This window comes from Rana temporaria, chromosome 1 (genome assembly GCF_905171775.1).
Source record: "Rana temporaria chromosome 1, aRanTem1.1, whole genome shotgun sequence".
Taxonomy (NCBI): Eukaryota; Metazoa; Chordata; class Amphibia; order Anura; family Ranidae; genus Rana; species Rana temporaria.
This window is the reverse complement of record NC_053489.1, coordinates 612361182-612383422: the sequence shown is the minus strand read 5'-3', so window position 1 is coordinate 612383422 and position 22241 is coordinate 612361182. Positions and strand designations below refer to the sequence as shown.

The 22241-nt window shown below is 43.2% G+C and overlaps 1 protein-coding gene across 1 annotated transcript in view; it reads left to right on the top strand.

The window, feature by feature from the left end:
• ATOH8 (atonal bHLH transcription factor 8) overlaps nt 1–22241 on the top strand; it is a 93338-nt gene that overhangs the window by 41175 nt on the left and 29922 nt on the right. Inside the window, exon 3 of the mRNA XM_040335247.1 lies at nt 11462–11653. Within this exon, the coding sequence (XP_040191181.1) occupies nt 11462–11653 (192 nt within the window). The remainder of the gene's footprint in view (nt 1–11461; nt 11654–22241) is intronic.

Below are 22241 nucleotides of genomic sequence, written 5' to 3'. Positions count from 1 at the left end.
ATATAAATAAATTATATTAATTAAAAAGTCAAATATAATACAATTATAAAATTAGATATATTTTTTTAAAACTGTAATTTTTGGTTTCGGCTTTTCGGCCAAGTGCATCCTGCATTTTCAGTTTGGGCACCAAAATTTACATTCGATGTACCTCTAGTTGTTGAATGTGCCATCTCTGCACCCATGAGATATATCCCTTAACTTCCTGTCCTTGTGACAGCTTGTCCCCGGGACAGGAAGTGGGAGTAAATCTTACCAACAGGGACACAGACAACGGGAAAAATTGTCAGGAATTTCCATACATCCCACCCTATTCAAGACTAAAAAAAGTAATGGCTTAACCACTTGCTTACCGGGCACATATACCCCCCTCCTGCCCAGGTGAAATTTCAGCTTCCGGCACTGCGTCGCTTTAACTGACAATTGCGCTGTCGTGCGACATGGCTCCCAAACAAAATTGGCGTCCTTTTTTCCCCACAAATAGAGCTTTCTTTTGGTGGTATTTGATCGCCTGTGCGGTTTTTATTTTTTGCGCTATAAACAAAAAAGAGCGACAATTTTGAAAAAAAATACAATATTTTTTACTTGTTGCTATAATAAATATCCCAGTTTTTTAAAAAAAAACACATTTTTTTTCTCAGTTTAGGGCGATACGTATTCTTCTACATATTTTTGGTAAAAAAAAAAAAAAAAAATCGCAATAAGCGACTGGTTTGCGCAAAAGTTATAGCGCCTACAATATAGGGGACAGAATTATTATTTTTTTATTTTATTTTTTTTACTAGAAATGGCGGTCGATCTGCGATTTTTATTGGGACTGCGACGTTATGGCGGACACATCGGACACTTTTGAAACATTTTTGGCGCCATTCACATTTATACTGCGATCAGTGCTATAAAAATGCACTAATTACTGTATAAATGTGACTGGCAGGGAAGGGGTTAACACTAGGGGGTGAGGAAGGGGTTAAATGTGTATACTGCTTAGTGTTCTAACTGTGGGGGAGGGGGGGTGACCGATCTATGTCCCTATGTACAAGGGACACAGATCGGTCTCCTCTCCAGAGACAGCACCGCTGTCTCTGTGTGAGCCGGCAATGAGAAATGATCTCATATGTTTACATATGAGATCATCTCTCATTGGCCGCACAGATCGCATCGCAAACAGCCACTCTGATTGGCCGTTCGCGGCGATCTGTGATTGGCTGTGTCCAAGTGACACGGCCAACACAGACTTTCCCCGCAGCGCGCTCTGGAGCGCGCGCGGGGAACGCCCAAAGGGGCGGCCGTCAATTGACGGCCTGTTGGATATTCAGATCCGCGCTGAAGCCGTCATTCGGCTATAGCGCGGGTCTGTAGTGGTTAAAGCGGAGTTCCGGCCACAATTTCACTTTCTAAATATAAATACCCCTGTAATACACAAGCTTAATGTATTCTAGTAAAGTTAGTCTGTAAACTAAGGTCCGTTTTGTTAGGTTGTTACAGCATTTAGACACTTTATAAAATAGAAATTGACTGGGGCCATCTTAAGTGTGGGCATCATGAAGCCAGACTGTATGACTTCCTGGATTTCAGCCTTGCAGATCTAGCACATGCTCAGTGCTGCACAAGCAGTGTAATAGCTTTCAGATCAGGTTTCAGCACCTGTGCTGTCCAAGTCACATGATTCTTCTAGACTGGGGAGTGCACAGACTCCTGGAAAGTTACACCCACTACATTCCCAGGAGTCTGTGCGGTGTAGGTTAGGAAGCTTAAGCACCTAGGTGCAGGAAGTGGGAAGATTAACTATTCTGCCTAGCAACAACACTTTGAAGGCATCTAAAAAAAAAAAACATTTTTCGTAAAGGACTAATGACATTTTTTTAAAACTACTGATGTAATGTTATATTTATGGGTGGAACTCCACTTTAAGTTTTTCTATTAAAAATTGTGATTATTTTTAAAAAAAAAATCAATTTTAGAGCACATAGAATAATGCAGAAGTAAGAAGTAATTTCATAGGATTACAAAATGGCTTATGTAGCCATTATATATATTTTCGTACTTTTTTCGTACTTTTTTTTTATGAAAATTGAGTTTTCCTTGAAATAAAATATATGAAAATAAACTAAAGAGTTCTAAAAAAAGTACTTACAAAAAACGCATTGAAAAGTAATGGCGTTTTATTTTAACGTTAAAAATCATGGAGAGAATAACAAGAGAAGGGAGCATTGTTATAGTGCCAAACGCAGGCTCATTAAGCTATTACATGGAAATCAAGTTTTGTTTAATACAAAGAAGAACAATACGGAGATGTGTTGATGTTGGCTTGGGAACGTGTTACTGATTTCTGTCCAGTGGCGAGTTAGGTCACTCTCTGATTACAAGAAGGAACGGGGTAATTACATCCAGCGCGGCGTAATGCAAGACACTAGTTAACCAATAGAATGCGGCTTAAAGGAACATTCCACTTTCAGACAGAATATATGAAAGCTGTCCACATGGCCCTACAGTCTGTTGATTGGTTGGGGCATAAAACAGGAGAAATGCGTTGCGCTGTCCCTTCAACTGCTTTAATTCCGGGCACTTTCACCCCCTTCCTGCCCAGGCCAATTTTTAGCTTTCAGCACTGTCAGGCCCCGTACACACGAGGAGACATGTCCGCTGAAACTGGTCCGCAGACCAGTTTCCGCGGACATGTCCGACCGTGTGTACGGCCTAGCGGACAGGTTTCCAGCGGACAAAAGTTTCTAAGCATGCTTAGAAACTTGTCTGCTGGAAACATGTCCGTCGGACATGTCCGATGGTTAGTACGCCTAATCGGACATGTCCGCTGGTTATTACGTCTAACCAGCGGACCGAAATCCCGCGCATGCGTCGAATTGATGGGAAGCATTGAACTTCCTGGTTTGCGCACGTCGCCGCGTCACCGTCACCGCCACATCACCACGCTCTCTGTCCGCGGGGATTTTGGTCTGATGGTGTGTACCAAAATATCCCAGGAGACATGTCCGATGAAAACGGTCCGCAGATCGATTTCATCGGACATGTCTCCTCGTGTGTACGGGGCCTTACACTTTGAATGACAATTGTGTGGTCATGTAACCAAAAGACAGACAGACAGAGCTTTATTTATTTTATTTTATTTTTGCTAAAAAAAATGAAAAAAGCTTCTGTTTTATATAATTTTGTAAATAAGTAATTTTTCTCCTTCACTGATGTGCACTGATGAGGCTGCACTGATGGGCCCTTATGAAGCAGCACTGATGAGGAGGCACTAATATGCAGCACTGATGGGCCCTGTGAGGCAGCACTGATGAGATGGCACGGAAGGGCACTGATGAGGAGGCACTAATATGCAGCACTAATAGGCACCTATAGGTGGCATGGATAGGTGGCACTGATTGGCATCACTGCTGGGCACTGTTGACGCTGCACTGATAGACAGGATACTGTCAATCAGTGCTTTGATTATCTTTGAAGATCTCTCTTGTTAGGAAATGCCACTGATCGGCTCTCCTTACACTTTGTCAGTGTGAGTAGAGGAATGCCAATAACCAGCATTTCCTTGTTTACATGTATTGAGCTGTGATTGGACACAGCTGATCACAAGTGTAAAAAACCTTGTCATAGGCTCTTTACCAAAATCGGTGGTTAAAAAAAAATATTACAAATAAAATATCAGTGCAAATAAACACAAAAAAATCGAAGCGCACGTGAAAAACTACAACAATTTGCAATAACGATATAAGATAAAACACACAAATAAATGTCCATCAAATGAATCTCATCATCATCTGTGTGCGTCTTCAGTGTCACGACCCCTGTGCTCCATCACCAATTGCACACAGTCATAGTTTAGCAGAGATTAAGATGATTGGAGGTCTTAAAAGCTTAATTGCACCAAGGATATCCAGGATTAGTACAACCAGAGTCTCTCCGAAGCTCCATACAAATTAAGCCAGAGGATAATTAACATGGAGAATAAAGTAGAAAGACTACATAGTGTTGTATGAATTGGCATTAAATGTATTAAAACAGAAAGATAAACGAAAAAAACAGAATATCAGTACAGCTGAATGCTACCACTCACTGAGCTGGGGTGATGACGTCAACTAGGGTTCCTCCAAAGGTTGCTAGGACTTCCTTGAGCAACTTCTGACTCTCAGATACGTTCCCCCTGACATAGGGTGACCACATTTCTAAACTATCATTCAGGGACACACCCCCTTCTCAAAAATCAGCTTGTGCTGTAACGAATTACAGCACAGTGATTGGACACAAGAGACAGGATTTATGATTTCCCCAATCACAAGCAGAGGGCGGGGACTGTGCTCCTCCAGGCATTCCCGGCCAGGACAAGTACTGTCAGTGAGTAAAGCGGTGATGTGGCGGGCTTTTTTGGGGGCATCAGATTGGCCCAGGGGGGGGGGGGGGGGGCTGTGTCAGTTTCATTCTGGGACACTGTATTGTCCTGGAATAAATGTGCCCGGGACAGACCTGCAAAATGCGGGACTGTCCCGGGCAATCTGGGACAAGTGGTCACCCTACTCTGACACCAATAATATTTTTATCTATCTTATGGATAAAGGGTGAACCCTTTCCAAAACCACCACTGTAAGGATCATTCTTCCCAGTGACCATCATACTAATGTACAGTGAGTTAAAGACAGAGTACCGTAATTGTCAACAGGGGTTTCCTGGGACTGGAAAGTTATTAAAGGTGTTTCTCCTGTTGAAATGGCTGGGTTGGGGGTAGGGTTGTCCCGATACCGATACCAGTATCGGTATCGGGACCGAAACCGAGTATTTGCGGGAGTACTTGTACTCGCGCAAATACCCCCGATACCTAAATAGAATACTTTCCCCCGCCGCTGCCGCCGCCGCATCGCACCGCCGCATGGGTTAAACGGCGTGCGGGAACATCACAGCTTTCATTTGAATAGCTGTAGTGTTCCCGCGCGTATAGACACTCTCCCTTGCTCGGGATTGGATGGGTGATCGTGATCTGTCCAATCCCGAGCAAGGGGGAGTGTCTATACGCGCGGGCAAAATGGCTATTCAAATGAATGCTGTGATTTTCTCCATGCGGCGGCGGCTTTCGGCGGCAAAGGTATGGGGGAAATGGCTGGAGGGACATGGCTGCATATGTGAGGGACATGGCTAGAGGGACATGGCTGCATATGTGAGGGACATGGCTAGAGGGACATGGCTGCATATGTGAGGGACATGGCTGCATATGTGAGGGACATGGCTGCATATGTGAGGGACATGGCTAGAGGGACATGGCTGCATATGTGAGGGACATGGCTAGAGGGACATGGCTGCATATGTGAGGGACATGGCTAGAGGGACATGGCTGCATATGTGAGGGACATGGCTAGAGGGACATGGCTGCATATGTGAGGGACATGGCTAGAGGGGCATGGCTGCATATGTGAGGGACATGGCTAGAGGGACATGGCTGCATATGTGAGGGACATGGCTAGAGGGGCATGGCTGCATATGTGAGGGACATGGCTAGAGGGGCATGGCTGCATATGTGAGGGACATGGCTAGAGGGACATGGCTGCATATGTGGGGGACATGGCTAGAGGGACATGGCTGCATATGTGAGGGACATGGCTGCATATGTGGGGGACATGGCTGCATATGTGGGGGACATGGCTGCATTTGGGGACACATTTAAAAAAAGTATCGGTATTCGGTATCGGCGACTACTTGAAAAAAAGTATCGGTACTTGTACTCGGTCCTAAAAAAGTGGTATCGGGACAACCCTAGTTGGGGGCTTCCCACTTGAAATTCCCACCAATTGCCTTTTCAAGCGGACTTTTTCTTATGTTATGTCATGTCATGGTGACCATGCAAGAATGCTCTACTAATAACGAGTTGAGAATCCCAGTATACCAAGTTACTGACGGCCTGAGTTTTTTTTCAAACTGGAAAGGCATATTATCCTCAAAAAATAAAAGTCAGCTTAAAGGGGTTGTAAAGTAACATTTTTTTTTCCATAAATAGCTTCCTTTACCTTAGTGCAGTCCTCCTTTACTTACCTCATCCTTCGATTTTGCTTTTAAATGTCCTTATTTCTTCTGAGAAATCCTCACTTCCTGTTCTTCTGTCTGTAACTCCACACAGTAATGTGAGGCTTTCTTCCTGGTGTGGAGAAGGCCTCTTGAGGGGGGAGGGGGCGAGCAGGAGTGTCAGGACGCCCACTAACACACAGCTATTTCTCTATCTGCAAAGTAGAGAGTGTCCTGACTTGCCTCCTCAAGAGGCTTTCTCCACACCAGGGAGAAAGCCTTGCATTACTGTGTGGAGTTACAGACAAAAGAACAGGAAGTGAGGATTTCTCAGAAGAAATAAGGACATTTAAAAGCAAAATGGAAGGATGAGGTAAGTGAAGGAGGACTGCACTAAGGTAAAGGAAGCTATTTAGGGAAAAAATATGTTTTCCTTTACAACCCCTTTAAAGAAAAATCAACAGGACCATGGCTGGTGTCCTCTATATGTATTCCAATGCTAAATATACTTTAGCATTGGATACTAAGGGCCAGATTCACAAAGGAGATACGATGGCGTATCTCCTGATACGCCGTCGTATCTCTGAGATACGACGGTCGTATCTATGCGCCTGATTCATAGAATCAGGTTACGGATAGATCTCCCTAAAATCCGACAGGTGTAAGTGACTTACACCGTCGGATTTTAGGCTGCAATTCTAGGCCGGCCACTAGGTGGCGATTCCATTGCGGTCGGCGTAGAATATGCAAATGACTAGTTACGCCGATTCACGAACGTACGCTTTGCCCGTCGCTGTAAATTTACGTTGTTTAAGTAGAGATACGCGGCGTAAAACTAAACCTGCCCTCTAGGTGGTCTAGCCAATGTTAAGTATGGCCGTCGTTCCTGCGTCGAAATTAGAAATTTCACGTCGTTTGCGTAAGTCGTCCGTGAATGGCGCTGAACGCCATTTACGTTAACGTCAAAACCAATGACGTCCTTGCGACGTCATTTAGCGCAATGCACGTCGGGAAATTTTAGGGACGGAGCATGCGCAGTACGTTCGGCGCGGGAACGCGCCTAATTTAAATGGTCCCCGCCCCATTTGAATTAGGCAGGCTTGCGCCGGGCGGATTTACGCTATGCCGCCACAACTTTACAGGCAAGTGCTTTGTGAATCAAGCACTTGCCCGTAAAACTTGCGGGGTGTAACGTAAATGTAATACGTTACGCCGCCGCAGAGTAAGGCGATTCTACGTGAATCTGCCCCTAAACGCCTGCCTGTTGCTGTCTTTTCTTTCACTTGACAATGGAGATCCTAATTCCAGCAGCTTCTTCCCTGAGGATCGGCTGCTAATATGATTGATCCATTCCCTTCCAAGAAATGTGCAAGCATTATCTTATTTTGTGCGAAGTGAGGGTAATTCCATCAGCCTCAGACGGGACGGAAGCAATAGATCAGGAGACGTGTTGAAAGCGGACCACTCGTGTCCCGGATTCTGGGCCTGGAAGGATAAGACTGACTTGGGAAGTGTCTTGTAGCTGATGTCAATGTGTGTGTGATACATGGAGCAGATGGAGAGCAGGCTAGAGGCTCAGCAAGGCTTTCCGCTATAGGCAACTGGCGCTAATAGGAGCAGAAGTGTTCTGGCAAGGCCCAACCCTTATCTAAATTCAAAGGTGTCAGCAGGTCCAGCTCCGACATGTCTAGGAGTCCGCAACAGAAATAAGGACTACTGGTAGCTTTGTTTTCATTCGTTTATTGTATTCTACATTTTCATTTTTACTATTTTATCTATATTATTATTATATATTTATATATATATATATATATATATATATATATATATATATATATATATATATATATATATATATAAAATAAAATAATAATATAGATAAAAAATTAAAACTATGTGTATATATATATATATATATATATATATATATATATATATATATATATATATATATAATCATTTTAATTTTTTTTATCTAAAACATTTTTTTTTTTATAAAATAAAATAATAATATAGATAAAAAAAAAAAAATTATATACATATATATATATATATATATACACATTTTTTTTTAATCTATATTATTATTTTATTTTATAAAAACAAAAAAATAATATGGATAAAAAAATTTTTTGTGTATATATATATATATATATATATATAATTTAAATTTTTTTTATCTATATTATTATTTTATTTTATAAAAAAAAAAATTTTTTAGATAAAAAAAATTTAAATTATTTATATATATATATATATATATATATATATATATATATATATATATATATATATATATATATATATATATATAATTTTAATTTTTTTATCTATATTATTATTTTATTTTATAAAAAAAATATTTTTATCCATATTATTTTATATATATAAAATGTTATATATATAAAACATATTTTTTTTTATCTATATTATTTTATAATTTTTTTTTTTATCTATATTATTTTTTATATATATATATATATATATATATATATATATATATATATATATATATATTTCTTTTTTATATTTTTTACTATTTTATTTAACATATTAATTTCTATGTATTTATTTATTTTATAATTATTTTACCAATGTATTGTGTATCATTTTATTTTACATATTTATTTTATTATTTTATTTATATTGTTATAAACGGAAGTTCAGTCGTTTTTTTTTCAACTTTCCATTTATTAAATCCTCTGCCCTTGTTGTTTTAACTTTGGATAGTAAAACATTTTTATTCTGCCAGTAAATACCTTTTACAGCTCGCTTCCTGTTTCTTGTCTAGAAAAAAGCCTTATGACATCATGCACAGCTCTCTGTCTCTGTCTCACTCTCTTGAGAGTTTGCCAGGAAGGGAGGGGGTGTGAGTTATAAGAGGGCCAATGAGAGCTGGAGGTGTGTGCCTGTGTAAATCCAGGAAGTGCCCACAGTAAGTGCCCACAGTAAAAATGGTTGCAGCCAGACTAAGTGGAGGGAGATTTCAGCAGCATATTTGGCAAGTACAGAATCACAGTATATAAAAAATAATATGCAAAGTGGTTGGAGGGAAGCTTCAGAATGGCAAATCTGTTTTCTTTTCTACAAATTATGTGAGTGCAGTTCCTCTTTAAAGTGTTCCTGCTGTAAAAAGACCCATGAATCTTTAGAGCAGTACTAGGACATGGTTCAAAATGTGCCACCCTGAGCTATTCAATTTGGCACTACAAATTTTTTTTTTACCCCAAACGCGTTTCGACCTCTAGGCCTTAATGATGGCTAGTGTGAGGGCTTCTCCTACTTCAGTCCATACCTGCGATAGAAAAAGTGGCATTGTTACCAAATAACATTATTTTTGGTAACCGGGTGTCTCTTTGAGTAGAGCTACACAGGCGATTCTTAGTGCCTTAATCGTTGCAAAAAAATAAATAAAATTGCAACAATGTCACTAAGAGGGTCTATTTATTTAAAAAAATCACTGTGTGAATATTTTTTGCACAGCCATTGCAAATAAACTAAATCATTTGTCTGTCTATTTCCTATGATCACCAGCTATATCAACCATAATGGGTTTTTTTTTTGTATTTTTTTTTTTTTTAGGTATTGCAGGAAAATACTGCAGTATCGCCACTAGGTGGAGCTGACACTCATAGGAAATAAACATATTAGAAACTTTACGGATGCATGTACTACTCTTTCGAACCGATGCGGCACTGCAAAAATTGGCATCGCATTAATTTGAATTGTGCCATCAATGGTGCCGGCAATAGGATGCGTCTTGTCAAATCGCATGATAAACTGCTCCAATGTGAACGGGGCTTAAAGGGGTTGTAAAGGTAAAACATTTTTTCCCTAAATAGCTTCCTTTACCTTAGTGCAGGCCTCCTTCACTTACCTCATCCTTCCATTTTGCTTTTTAATGTCCTTTTTTCTTCTGAGAAATCCTCACTTCCTGTTCTTCTGTCTGTAACTCCACACAGTAATGTGATGCTTTCTCCCTGGTGTGGAGTGTCGTGCTCGCCCCATCCCTTGAGGGGGCGAGCAGGAGAGTCAGGACACCCACTAACACACAGCTCCTATCTCTATCTGCAACGTAGAGAGCGTCCTGACTCTCCTGTAGTCCAAGGGAGGGGGTGAGCACGACACTCCACACCAGGGAGAAAGTCTTGCATTACTGTGTGGAGTTACAGACAGAAGAACAGGAAGTGAGGATTTCTCAGAAGAAATAAGGACATTTAAAAGCAAAATGGAAGGATGGGGTAAGTGAAGGAGGACTGCACTAAGGTAAAGGTAGCCATTTAGGGATTTTTTTTTTACCTTTACAACCCCTTTAAATCAACTATTTAAAAAAAAAAAAACAATACAAAGAGTGGAGAGTATCGGTTAATTGTAATTGATCTCATAGTACTCCACACGTGTGCAACTGATTGCCATCCCAGAAATAATCCCTGAAGTGTTTGCTTACTGAAAATACAATTGGCCAGATTCACGTACGGCGGCGTAAAGTTGTGCGGGCGTATCGTATGTAATTTCCGTTACGCCGCCGCAAGTTAGAGAGGCAAGTGCTGTATTCACAAAGCACTTGCGTCCTAAGTTACGGTGGTGTAGCGTAAATGTGCCGGCGTAAGCGCGCCAAATTCAAATTGTGAAGAGGTGGGCGTGTTTTATGTCAATAAAGCATGACCCCACGTAAATGACGTTTTGAACGAACGGCCCATGCGCCATCCGCGGTCGTATCCCAGTGCGCATGCTCCAAATCACGTTGCAAATAGTCAATGCTTTCGACATGAACGTAACCTATGCCCAGCCCTATTCTAAATTGACTTATGCAAACAACGCAAACGGCGTGAAATTCGACGGCGGATCCGACGTCCATACCTAACATTGGCTGCGCCATCTTTTTGGTGGTTTATCTTTACCCCTGAAAACGCCTTACCTAAACGGCGTATCTTTACTGCGACGGGCGAGCGTACGTTCCTGAATAGGCGTATCTCGCTGATTTACATATTCTAGGCGTAAATCAGCGTACACGCCCCTAGCGGCCAGCGTAAATAGACAGCTAAGATACGACGGCGTAGGAAGACTTACACCGCTCGTATCTTAGCAACATTTAAGCGTATCTCAGTTTGTGCATACGCTTAAATGTATCACGGCGCGGATTCAGAGTTACGACGGCGTATCTACTGATACAACGGCGTAACTATACCTGAATCTAGCTAAATATCACTTCATACCAGCATGGAAGAAAACGGTCTTCCGCTACCCTTGCAGGCACTGCTTCTCTCCTGGGGCTGCTGTGAGCTGCACTTTGCACAGCGGGCAGTTACAATTCGATTTTGGCAGCAATTTTTCCCTATGTGTACAGATTGCTTGTTTAAAAAAATTTCCAGGTAGTAGATGATGTAAAAAAAAAATGGAGCTTGGTCTGCGATGCGTTTTATTGCCAGACGTAATGTATCCTCTCCTTCCTTCATAGGTGCCTTGTTATTCCTATGGACAGAAGCTGTCTAAGTTGGCCATCTTGAGAATAGCGTGTAACTATATCCTGTCCCTGGCAAAACTGGCGGACCTGGACTACAGCGCCGATCACAGTAACCTGAGTTTTTCTGAATGTGTAGAGCAATGCACAAGGACATTACAGTCAGAGGGAAGGTCAAAGAAGAGGAAGGTAAGATCAATCTCCGTGTCCTTCCAGATCTTCTCCCAGACAAAGCAGGCGACAATTATGTATTAATAGTAGGGATCTGATTTCCTGCTCTGAATGTGACCGGACCTTTTTCTGTAGCAGAAATCGTAGAACTTGTTCAGGTTTATCCAGAGAAACAACGCAAATGGCAAGGTGGTAAGTGAAAAGTGTGCTGACCCTCCCTATGTGGTCTAGATATAAAAAAATCACATTATCCATTGAATCTGTATGCACATAAAATTTAGGCAAAAACTACGTCCTTTCATTATATGCAGTAGTAAAATACCACATTATGGCCATTAGATGGAGCTGAGGAGCATAGGAAATGCATACAATTCTAGGGAATGCTAGAGGGAATAAGCAAATAAATGAAACCAATTCACACACAACAAATGTACCTTCAGATTCACTGAACGAATGCACATTTTTTTATAACCTCTTGCTGATCAGCCGCCGTCGTTATACGGGGCAGGTGGGCACGGCTGCGCAAACCCGCCGTAGATGTACGTCGGCTGCTTTATCCACAGATAGAGTATGCCGGCGTATCTACTGATACGCCGGTGTACTTTCAAATTTCCCGCGTTGTATCGTTGTTTTGAATCCTCAAAACAAGATACGACGGCATCTGGGTTAGATCCGACAGGCGTACAGTTAAAGCTGCTATTTCGTGGCGTACTCAATGTTAAGTATGGCCGTCGTTCCCGCGTATAATTTAAAAAAAAAATTTGGTTTGCGTAAGACGTCCGTGAATCGGGCTGGACTTAATTTACGTCCACGTCACAAAAAATGACGATCATGCGAGGTCAGTTAGCGCAATACACGGCGGAAAATTTAGGGACGGCGCATGCGCAGTTCGTTCGGCGCGGGGACGCGCTTCATTTAAATGAAACGCGCCCCCCTACTCGCCGATTTGAATTAGGCGCCGTTACGCCGCGAGAGATACACTACGCCGCCGTAACTTACGGCGCGAATTCTTTGTGGATTCAAAGCTGCCAAAAGTAAGTTACAGCGGCGTAGCGTATCTCACATACGCTGCGCCCTTCTAATTTGTATGTGGATCTGCCCCTCAGTGTTTACAAGTTAAAAACATTTTTTTTTTGCTAGAAAATTACTTAGAACCCCCAAACATTATATATATATTTTTTTCTAACACCCTAGAAAATAAAATGGCGTTCATTGCAATACTTTTTGTCACACCGTATTTGCACAGCGGTCTTACAAGCGCACTTTTTTTGGAAATTAAAATGAAATAAGACAACAGTAAAGTTAGCCCAATTTATTTATTTTTTGTGAAAGATAATTTTCCGCGAGTAAATTGATACCCAACATGTCACGCTTCAAAATTGACGTTTTGAGGTTGCTTCCACCCTGCTATGGTATGGAGACCGGTGGGGGCCATCTTGCCCTCACTCGTATCCATACCACTGACGTAACATGCCCCGATCGCCTCCGCTGCTAACGACGGCTCCGGTAAGCGGCGGAGGGCGCAGGAGAGTGACAGGAGGGGCCCTCTCCCACCGCCAATAACAGTGATCTTGCGGCCAATCCGCCGCAGAGACCACCATTATAGTTAACCGAACCGCAGCCTAATGAGATGGATACCTTGGTTATGGCAGCAGCTGAGATATCCCTCTTCAAAGTGCCGACGTATAAGTCGGTAACTGGTTAACCACTTAAGACCCGGACCAAAATGCAGCTAAAGGACCCGGCCAGGTTTTGCGATTCGACACTGCGTCACTTTAACTGACAATTGTGCGATGTGGCTCCCAAACAAAATTGGCATCCTTTTTTTCCCACAAATAGAGCTTTCTTTTGGTGGTATTTGATCACCTCTGCGGTTTTTATTTTTTGCGCTATAAACAAAAATAGAGCGACAAATTGAAAAAAATTCAATATTTTTTACTTTTTTCTATAATAAATTTCCCCCAAAAATATATAAAAAAACTTTTTTTTCCCTCAGTTTATGCCGATACGTATTCTTCTACCTATTTTTGGTAAAAAAAAATCGCAATAAGCGTTTATCGGTTGGTTTGCGCAAAATTTATAGCGTTTAAAAAATAGGGGATAGTTTTATTGCAATTTTATATATTTTTTTCTTTTTTTTACTACTTATGGTGGCGATCAGCGATTTTTTTTTTTCATGACTGCGACATTATGGCGGACACTTCGGACAATTTTGACACATTTTTGGGACCATTGTCATTTTTACAGAAAAAAATGCATTTAAAATGCATTGTTTATTGTGAAAATGACAGTTGCAGTTTGGGAGTTAACCACAGGGGGCGCTGATGGCGTTATGTGTGACCTCATGTGTGTTTACAACTGTAGGGGGGTTTGGCAGTAGGTGTGATGTCATAGATTATGTATCCCTTTAAAAGGGATCACACGATCGATGACGCCGCCACAGTGAAGAACAGGGAAGCCGTGTTTACACACGGCTCTCCCCGTTCTTCAGCTCCAGGGACCGATCGCGGGACTCTAGCGGCAATCAGGTCCGCGGGTCCCGGTCACGAAGCTTCTGACCAGGGCGTGGGCCCGCGACCCACGGCTGGACAATAGCACAGCACGTACCTGTACGTGCATGTGCCCAGCCGTGCCATTCTGCCGACGTAAATGTGCAGGAGGCGGTCCTTAACCACTTGCTTACTGGGCACATATACCCCCCTCCTGCCCAGGTGAAATTTCAGCTTCCGGCACTGCGCCGCTTTAACTAACAATTGCGCGGTCGTGCGACGTGGCTCCCAAACAAAATTGACGTCCTTTTTTCCCCACAAATAGAGCTTTCTTTTGGTGGTATATGATCGCCTGTGCGGTTTTTATTTTTTGCGCAGTAAACAAAAATGAGCGACAATTTTGAAATAAATACAATATTTTTTACTTGTTGCTATAATAAATATCCCAATTTAAAAAAAACAAACACATTTTTTTTTCTCAGTTTAGGCCGATACGTATTCTTTTACATATTTTTGGTAAAAAAAAAAAAAAATCGCAATAAGCGACTGGTTTGCGCAAAAGTTATAGCGCCTACAAAATAGGGGACAGAATTATTATTTTTGATTATTTATTTTTTTTACTAGAAATGGCGGCAATCTGCGATATTTATTGGGACTGCGACATTATGGCGGACACATCGGACACTTTTGACACATTTTTGGCGCCATTCACATTTATACTGCGATCAGTGCTATAAATATGCACTAATTACAGTATAAATGTGACTGGCATTGAAGGGGTTAACACTAGGGGGTGAGGAAGGGGTTAAATGTATTCCCTGCATTGTGTTCTAACTGTAGGTGGAGGGGGGGTGACTGGGGGGGTGACCGATCTGTGTCTCTATGTACAAGGGACACAGATCGGTCTCCTCTCCAGAGACAGGACGCTGTCTCTGTGTAAAACGGCAATGAGAGATGATCTCATATGTTTACATATGAGATCATCTCTCATTGGCCGCACAAAGATCGCATCGCAAACGGCCACTCTGATTGGCCGTTCGCGGCGATCTGTAATTGGCTGTGTCCAAGGGACACGGCCAACACAGAGTTTCCCCGCTGCGCGCTCTGGAGCGTGCGCGGGGAACGCCCAAAGGGGCGGACGTCAATTGACGTCCTGTTGGATTTTGGGATCCGCGCTGTAGCCGTCATTTGACTATAGCGCGGGTCCCAGGAGGTTAAGTGGTTAAAAAAGTGGAGCTCCACTTTAAAAACCAATCATGGCCAATTTCTTCCTTCAAGTTGAAGCCAGTATAGTTATGGCAGATGTTTTCCTCAACTGTCCTGTGGAAACGCTGTGAATGACGCAGAGACGTTCTGCGGCCGTTTTGGATGGCGATCCAGCGGCTGTCTTGGAGTGACGTTCCCACCAGAAGCCTGTAATTGCAGGTTTATCTTCAGACATACAGCCAAGGCCGAGTATCTAAAGGAAACAGCACTGAGCCTAATTACTGCACGGCATTCCTTCAGGTTACTGAGCGCACAACCAATTACATGAAATCACCATCAAACCGTGTTAAAAAGGAAGCCGACTGCTCGGCCAGCCTTCCTCTCGGAAAAATAACAGGCCTGAATAAGAAGTGAGTGATTGATGTTTGTGCTCGGAGGATTATGACAAAAGGTGGTTTGTAAACTCTGACTGAACCTCCCCGAGGATTCTGGGATCTGTTGTCACTGCCATTAACAGGATGGCCATGCCGTTATCAGCGAGTATGCCGGGACTCAGGGGGGGGGGGGGGGGGCATCGTTTATGGTCATTTTTTTTTGTTTACTTTTTTACAATGTCGCACAGAGAGTGAGCCATCTGCGATGACTGGTATTAAAAACAGCAGCACGGAATTGGGGACATCTCACAAAATTAAGTATTTTTGTAAATATTTGATTCTATCTTTTCATGTGACAACACTGAAGAAATGACACTTTGCTGCAATGTAAAGTAGTGAGTGTACAGCTTGTATAACAGTGTACATTTGCCGTCCCCTCAAAATAACTCAACACACAGCCATTAATGTCTAAACCGCTGGCAACAAAAGTGAGTACACCGTAAGTGAAAATGTCCAAATTGGGCCCAAAGTGTAAATATTTTGTGTGGCCACCTTTATTTTCCAGCACTGCCTTCACCCTCTTGGGTATGGAGATCACCAGAGCTTCACAGGTTGCCACTGGAGTCCTCTTCCCCTCCTCCATGATGACATCACAGAGCTGGTGGATGTTAGAGATCTTGCGCTCCTCCACCTTCCTTTTGAGGATGCCCCACAGATGCTCAATAGGGTTTAAGTCTGGAGACATGCTTGGTCAGTCCATCACCTTTACCTTCAGCTTCATTAGCAAGGCAGTGGTCATCTTGGAGGTGTGTTTGGGGTCGTTATCATGTTGGAATACTGCCCTGCGGCCCAGTCTCGGAAGGGAGGGGATCATGCTCTGCTTCAGTATGTCACAGTACATGTTGGCATTCATGGTTCCCTCAATGAACTGTAGCTCCCCAGTGCCGGCAGCACTCATGCAGCCCCATACCATGACATTGCCACCACCGTGCTTGACTGTAGGCAAGACACACCTGTCTTTGTACTCCTCACCTGGTTGCCGCCACACACGCTTCACACCATCGGAACCAAATAAGTTTATCTTGGTCTCATCAGACCACAGGACATGGTTCCAGTAATCCATACTGTTTGTGGGCTTTCTTGTGCATCATCTTTAGAAGAGGCTTCCTTCTGGGATGACAGCAATGCAGACCAAATTGATGCAGTGTGCAGCGTATGGTCTGAGCACTGACAGGCTGATTCCCCACCCCTTCAACCTCTGCATCTGCAGCAATGCTGGCAGCACTCATGCATCTATTTCCCAAAGACAACCTCTACATATGATGCTGAGCATGTGCACTCAACTTCTTTGTTTGAACATAATGAGGCCTGTTCTGAGTGGAACCTGTTCTGTTATACCGCTGTATGGTCTTGGCCACCATGCTGCAGCTCAGTTTCAGGATCCTGGCAATCTTTTTATAGCCTAGGCCAGTGATGGTGAACCTTGGCACCCCAGATGTTTTGGAACTACATTTCCCATGATCATGCACTCTGCAGTGTAGTTGAACATCATGGGAAATGTAGTTTCTGGGGTGCCAAGGTTCACCATCACTGGCCTAGGCCATCTTTATGTAGAGCAACAATCTTTTTTTTCAGATCCTCAGAGAGTTCTCTGCCATGAAGTGCCATTTTGAACTTCCAGTGACCAGTATGAGAGTAAGAGCGATAACACCAAATTTAACACACCTGCTCCCCATTCACACCTGAGACTTTGTAACACTAACGAGTCACATGACACCGGGGAGGGAAATTGGCGAATTGGGACCAATTTGGACATTTTCACTTAGGGGTGTACTCACTTTTGTTGCCAGCGGTTTAGATATTAATGGCTGTGTGTTGAGTTATTTTGAGGGACATCAATATTTACACTTTTATACAAGATGTACACTCACTACTTTACATTGTAGTAAAGTGTAATTTCTTCAGTGTTGTCACATGAAAAGGTGATGGGTGTACTCACTTTTGTGAGATACTATATTTATTCCCATTCTTGGATTCATCCCAATTCACTGGCAGTAACCAGGCTTTTTGTTGCTATTTTTAACGTGACGTGAACGTCATTCTACGCAAAGCCCTATTCGCGAACGACTTACGCAAACGACGTAGAAAATTTAAAATTCGCCGCAGGAACGACGCCCATACTTAACATAGGATACGCCTCATATAGCAGGGGTAACTATACGCCGAAAAAAGCCTTACGGAAACAACGTAAAAAAATGCGCCGGACGTACGTTCGTGGATCGCCGTATCTAGCTAATTTGCATATTCGACGCGGAAATCGACGGAAACGCCACCTAGCGGCCAGCGTAAATATGCACTTTAGATCCGACGGCGTACTAAGACGTACGCCAGCCGGATCTAGCCCAGCTTCAGGTGTATCTTGTTTTGTGGATACAAAACAAAGATACGCCGGAGCAAACTAGAAGTTCTTGGCGTATCAATAGATACGCCAGCGTAACTTCTTTGTGGATCTGCCCCATGGACTTTAATGGCATCCCAGTCTTAGTCTCTAGGGCTCAATAATGAGGTGGTTCACCCTTTGCAGCTATAACAGCTTCAACTCTTCTGGGAAGGCTGTCCACAAAGTTTAGGAGTGTCTATGGGAATGTCTGACCATTCTTCTAGAAGCGCATTTGTGAGGTCAGGCACTGATGTTGGATGAGAAGGCCTGGCTCGCAGTTTCCGCTCGTATTTATCCCAAATGTGTTCTATCGGGTTGAGGTCAGGACTCTACAGGCCAGTCTAGTTCCTCCAATCCAAACTCGCTCCTCAATGTCTTTATGGACCTTGCTTTGTGCACTGGTCCAAATCATGTGGTGGAGGGGGGGTTATGGGGTGGTTTTTCAGGGGTTGGACTTGGCCCCCTTAGGGGGACACGCGCATGCACAAACCCCGGAGTAAGCCTATTACGGTGGCTGTACGAGCCACCCTGCCACAGTATATGTACTGCGGTGGGTCGGCAAGTGGATATACAGTAAAATTCAATCCTTGAGTTCATCTCTAAAGATTATCCCATATTGCTCATGGAGCATTGCCAGTTAGAAAAGTGGTGGGGCCGGTATAAAAAGAGATGTGTCTAACGCCATGATCTGTATCTCCAACTGTGTATATCAAAACATTATAGAGAAGACCTTAGAGAGCCATCTCCAGCCATCTAATAGTGACCCCAACACAGGAGTATGAATTACAGGCTCACATTTCACAGGCCGCTGCCCCTGGACTAGACTAAGGATCTAACCAGCTGAGCCTTCCCTCCTCTTAATGATTTTCATGCTGGGGACCACATGCAGGAGAAAGCTCACATCCAAAAAATAATAATACAGTTGCAAGTGCTGTGGTGCCAGAAGACCTAACATTAATTTGTTGGTCTGTAAGTTATGGAACAGCTGCCGGGTCTGGGAAATGTTGGCTTTTATCTGAAGGGACATCGTAAGATTACAAAAAAAAAAAAAGAAAATACATAAAATGTAAAATTTAGTTACAGCAGAGTTTGTTTTACCATATGTTTGTATCTGCTTTAATAACAGGCTAGACTTGCTGGTATATCAATCATATACTACATATATATATATATACACATACAATAATATACTGATTATAGTTTACTCCGTACCAATACACCGCTCATAATGGCTCACAAAGTGTATATAAAGCCTAACAATGAACTGCTCTTATTTACAGCCTTGCCATTTCTTATACTGGACTACAAAACAATCCCTCTGTAGTGTAATGGCACCGGGTTTATTTGTACATTAGGTCCTTTCTGATGGCTTTGGTGCTCTATAGGGCTCCTGCGGTTCATTAGCATGGGGCCTACCAAGGTTACTCCCAGTTACCGTATGGCAACCCTTTGAGCTATTCTGTGGGCAATCCAGCAATGGCTTGACCAGAACTTCATCCAGCTGGTCCCTTATCACTGGGCACAAGCCCATGTCCATGGGTTATCACCCATAGGGCAGAATCCACACTGAATCCACACTGAGCTCACTTCAGAAGTGTGTAATGCCGCGTACACACGATTGGATTTTCCGTCGGAAAAACCTAGGATGGATTTTCCGACGGAATTCCGCTCAAGCTTGGCTTGCATACACACGGTCGCACAAAAGTTCTCTGAACTTTCGAAAGGTAAAAGCTGTGTGGGTTGATCTGATGGAAGTGGCCGAAGTACAGTTTTTAGGTGGAGGTGGGGTAGGCTTCCCTGAATAAATAAGTTTCCAAGGATCACCTGAAGGCAGACAGGGTCGAAGCTAACCAGATATACTGGGGTAGGAAGTTCCAGAGGATGGGAGAGGTTCTAGAGAAGTCCTGCAGGTGAGCATTGTAGGAGGGAACAAGGGAGCTAGAGGGCAAGATGTCTTGGGAGTAGCAAAGTAGATGATTTGGGTGATATCTCAAGATGAAGTTGGTGATGGAGCTGAGGGCAGTGTCTCCCCTTACATCAAAGTCCCCATCAGAGTCCTTATCACAGTCCCCCAACATCAGGGTCCCCATCAGAGCCCTTATCACAATACCACAGCATCAGGGTCCCTATCAGTGTCCCCCGTACATCAGAGTCCTCATGACCGTACCTTCTTACATCAGGGTCCCCTTCAAAGTCCCATTACATCAGAGTCCTTATCACAGTCCCCCAACATCAGGGTCCACATCAGAGCCCTTATCACAATACCACAGCATCAGGGTCCCTATCAGAGTCCTCCGTACATCAGAGTCCTCATGACCGTACCTCCTTACATCAGGGTCCCTTTCAAAGTCCCATTACATCAGTGTCCTTATCAAAGTCTTCTCTTACCACTATACGGCTTGCAGTATTCTGAAGCCGCAGGGCAGTAGCTGGGAGGTGGAGCAGGTCTAGACAGAGGAAGCTTCACCCTCCTGTGAATGCTGGGGTAAGCACTTCATTGGTTGCTAAGATGCCAGCTGGAGGTTGCACTGGATATTACAGGAAAAGGGGAAGAGAAGCGGAGACCAAAGGCTACTTCTGCTGTCCTGAACATAGGTGTGCGCACAAGGTGTGCCGGGTGTGCCCAGGCACACCCTAATCACCCCATGCACATTAGTGTTATCACTCTGTGTAGCAGCAGGAACATGGGAAAGATCTCCCTCTTACCGGCTCTGCCATAAGAGAAGTGTTTATGCTCTTCTCTTTCACTGTATCGGCAGGGAGATCAATGTGCCGGGGTCATATATATGTAGACACATACACGCGTGTTTTTGAGCTTAAGGGTGCACACCCTAATGCAATAGGCTGCGCACACCTATGGTCCTGAATCATCGATCAATGCACATTCAGGATTCACCACTGACCCTGGCTGCAGGCCCAGAAAAAAAATCTTGTAGAGGGACAAATGTGGCCCATGGGCCATAATTTGGAAATTCCTGCTGTAGATTTAGGGACTCCCAAGGGTGAAACTCTTAGTTTAAAGGTGTCCTTGTATTAAAGAAGGTGAAGAGCAGGCATTTCAAACCCACAGACCAATACACGGACTACAGGTCAACCCCCATGAAGACAAGTACAACGGGGACAGAGGGATAGGGAGGGTGTACAGTGTTAGCGCACCTACCGTACTCATTTTTTCTGAAAAGGGTGAACTAACCCTTTCAAAGGGCCTGCATACTGTTGCACCTATCTATGTAAAAGGGAAGAGGACGGGGTGGGGATTCAGTAGTTTAGCAAAAAACAACAGGGTAGAGCTTACAGTATACCATTTCCTGTGATTTCAGTCCACAACAGTAACTGAGTGCATTTCTGGCACATCATCTGGTATTTTGCTGTACTTGTAGGGTCATTAAAAGGTATAGAACACGGAAACGTGCATGTATGTGCAAAATTCTTTTTTTTTGCCCCTACATACAGTAGGTGGGCAGAGTATATATCTCTAAATGGGACTAAAGGGGGCCATACGAAGATCAAATGTGCTTGTTTACTGCCGTCACCACTTGGCTTGACTAACTTTGATCTAAAGATTAGCCGGTTGGAAGATTGATGGCCTAACAGTGACTGCAGCCATTTGGCCTCAATCACTGTTCAGGTACTCTGACAGCCACGGTGCCAGCGGTGCCAGCTATCAGAATACAATAGCCACAGTGGGAGGTTGGTATATCCCTGCTGTTTAGCGTGAATAGACAAATCTGTTCGATTTTTTTTGTTCAGCCTTTCTCTACCTTGATTTGTATTTGCACAAATCAATATTGCTATTATATCCATATTGTTTCTGGGCTGCCACTTGCTGCTGCTGTTGATCAATAGAAAGCCCATCTATTAGGGATCGTTTACACTTGCTTTGATTTTATTAACACATAATAACCGCTACCGCTGCAACATACATTTTTGCTGTATTTTTCATGCTTCGGTGATGCTTTTCTGAAGTTTCAATGAAGCTTTTCAAATGCCCTGTGTGTTGATTTTTTATGTGTGTGAGCCTAGGTTCACAGTGATGCAATTTGACATGTCAAATCGCATGGCAAATCGGCGGCTATTGTCAGCAACTGACACCGCCG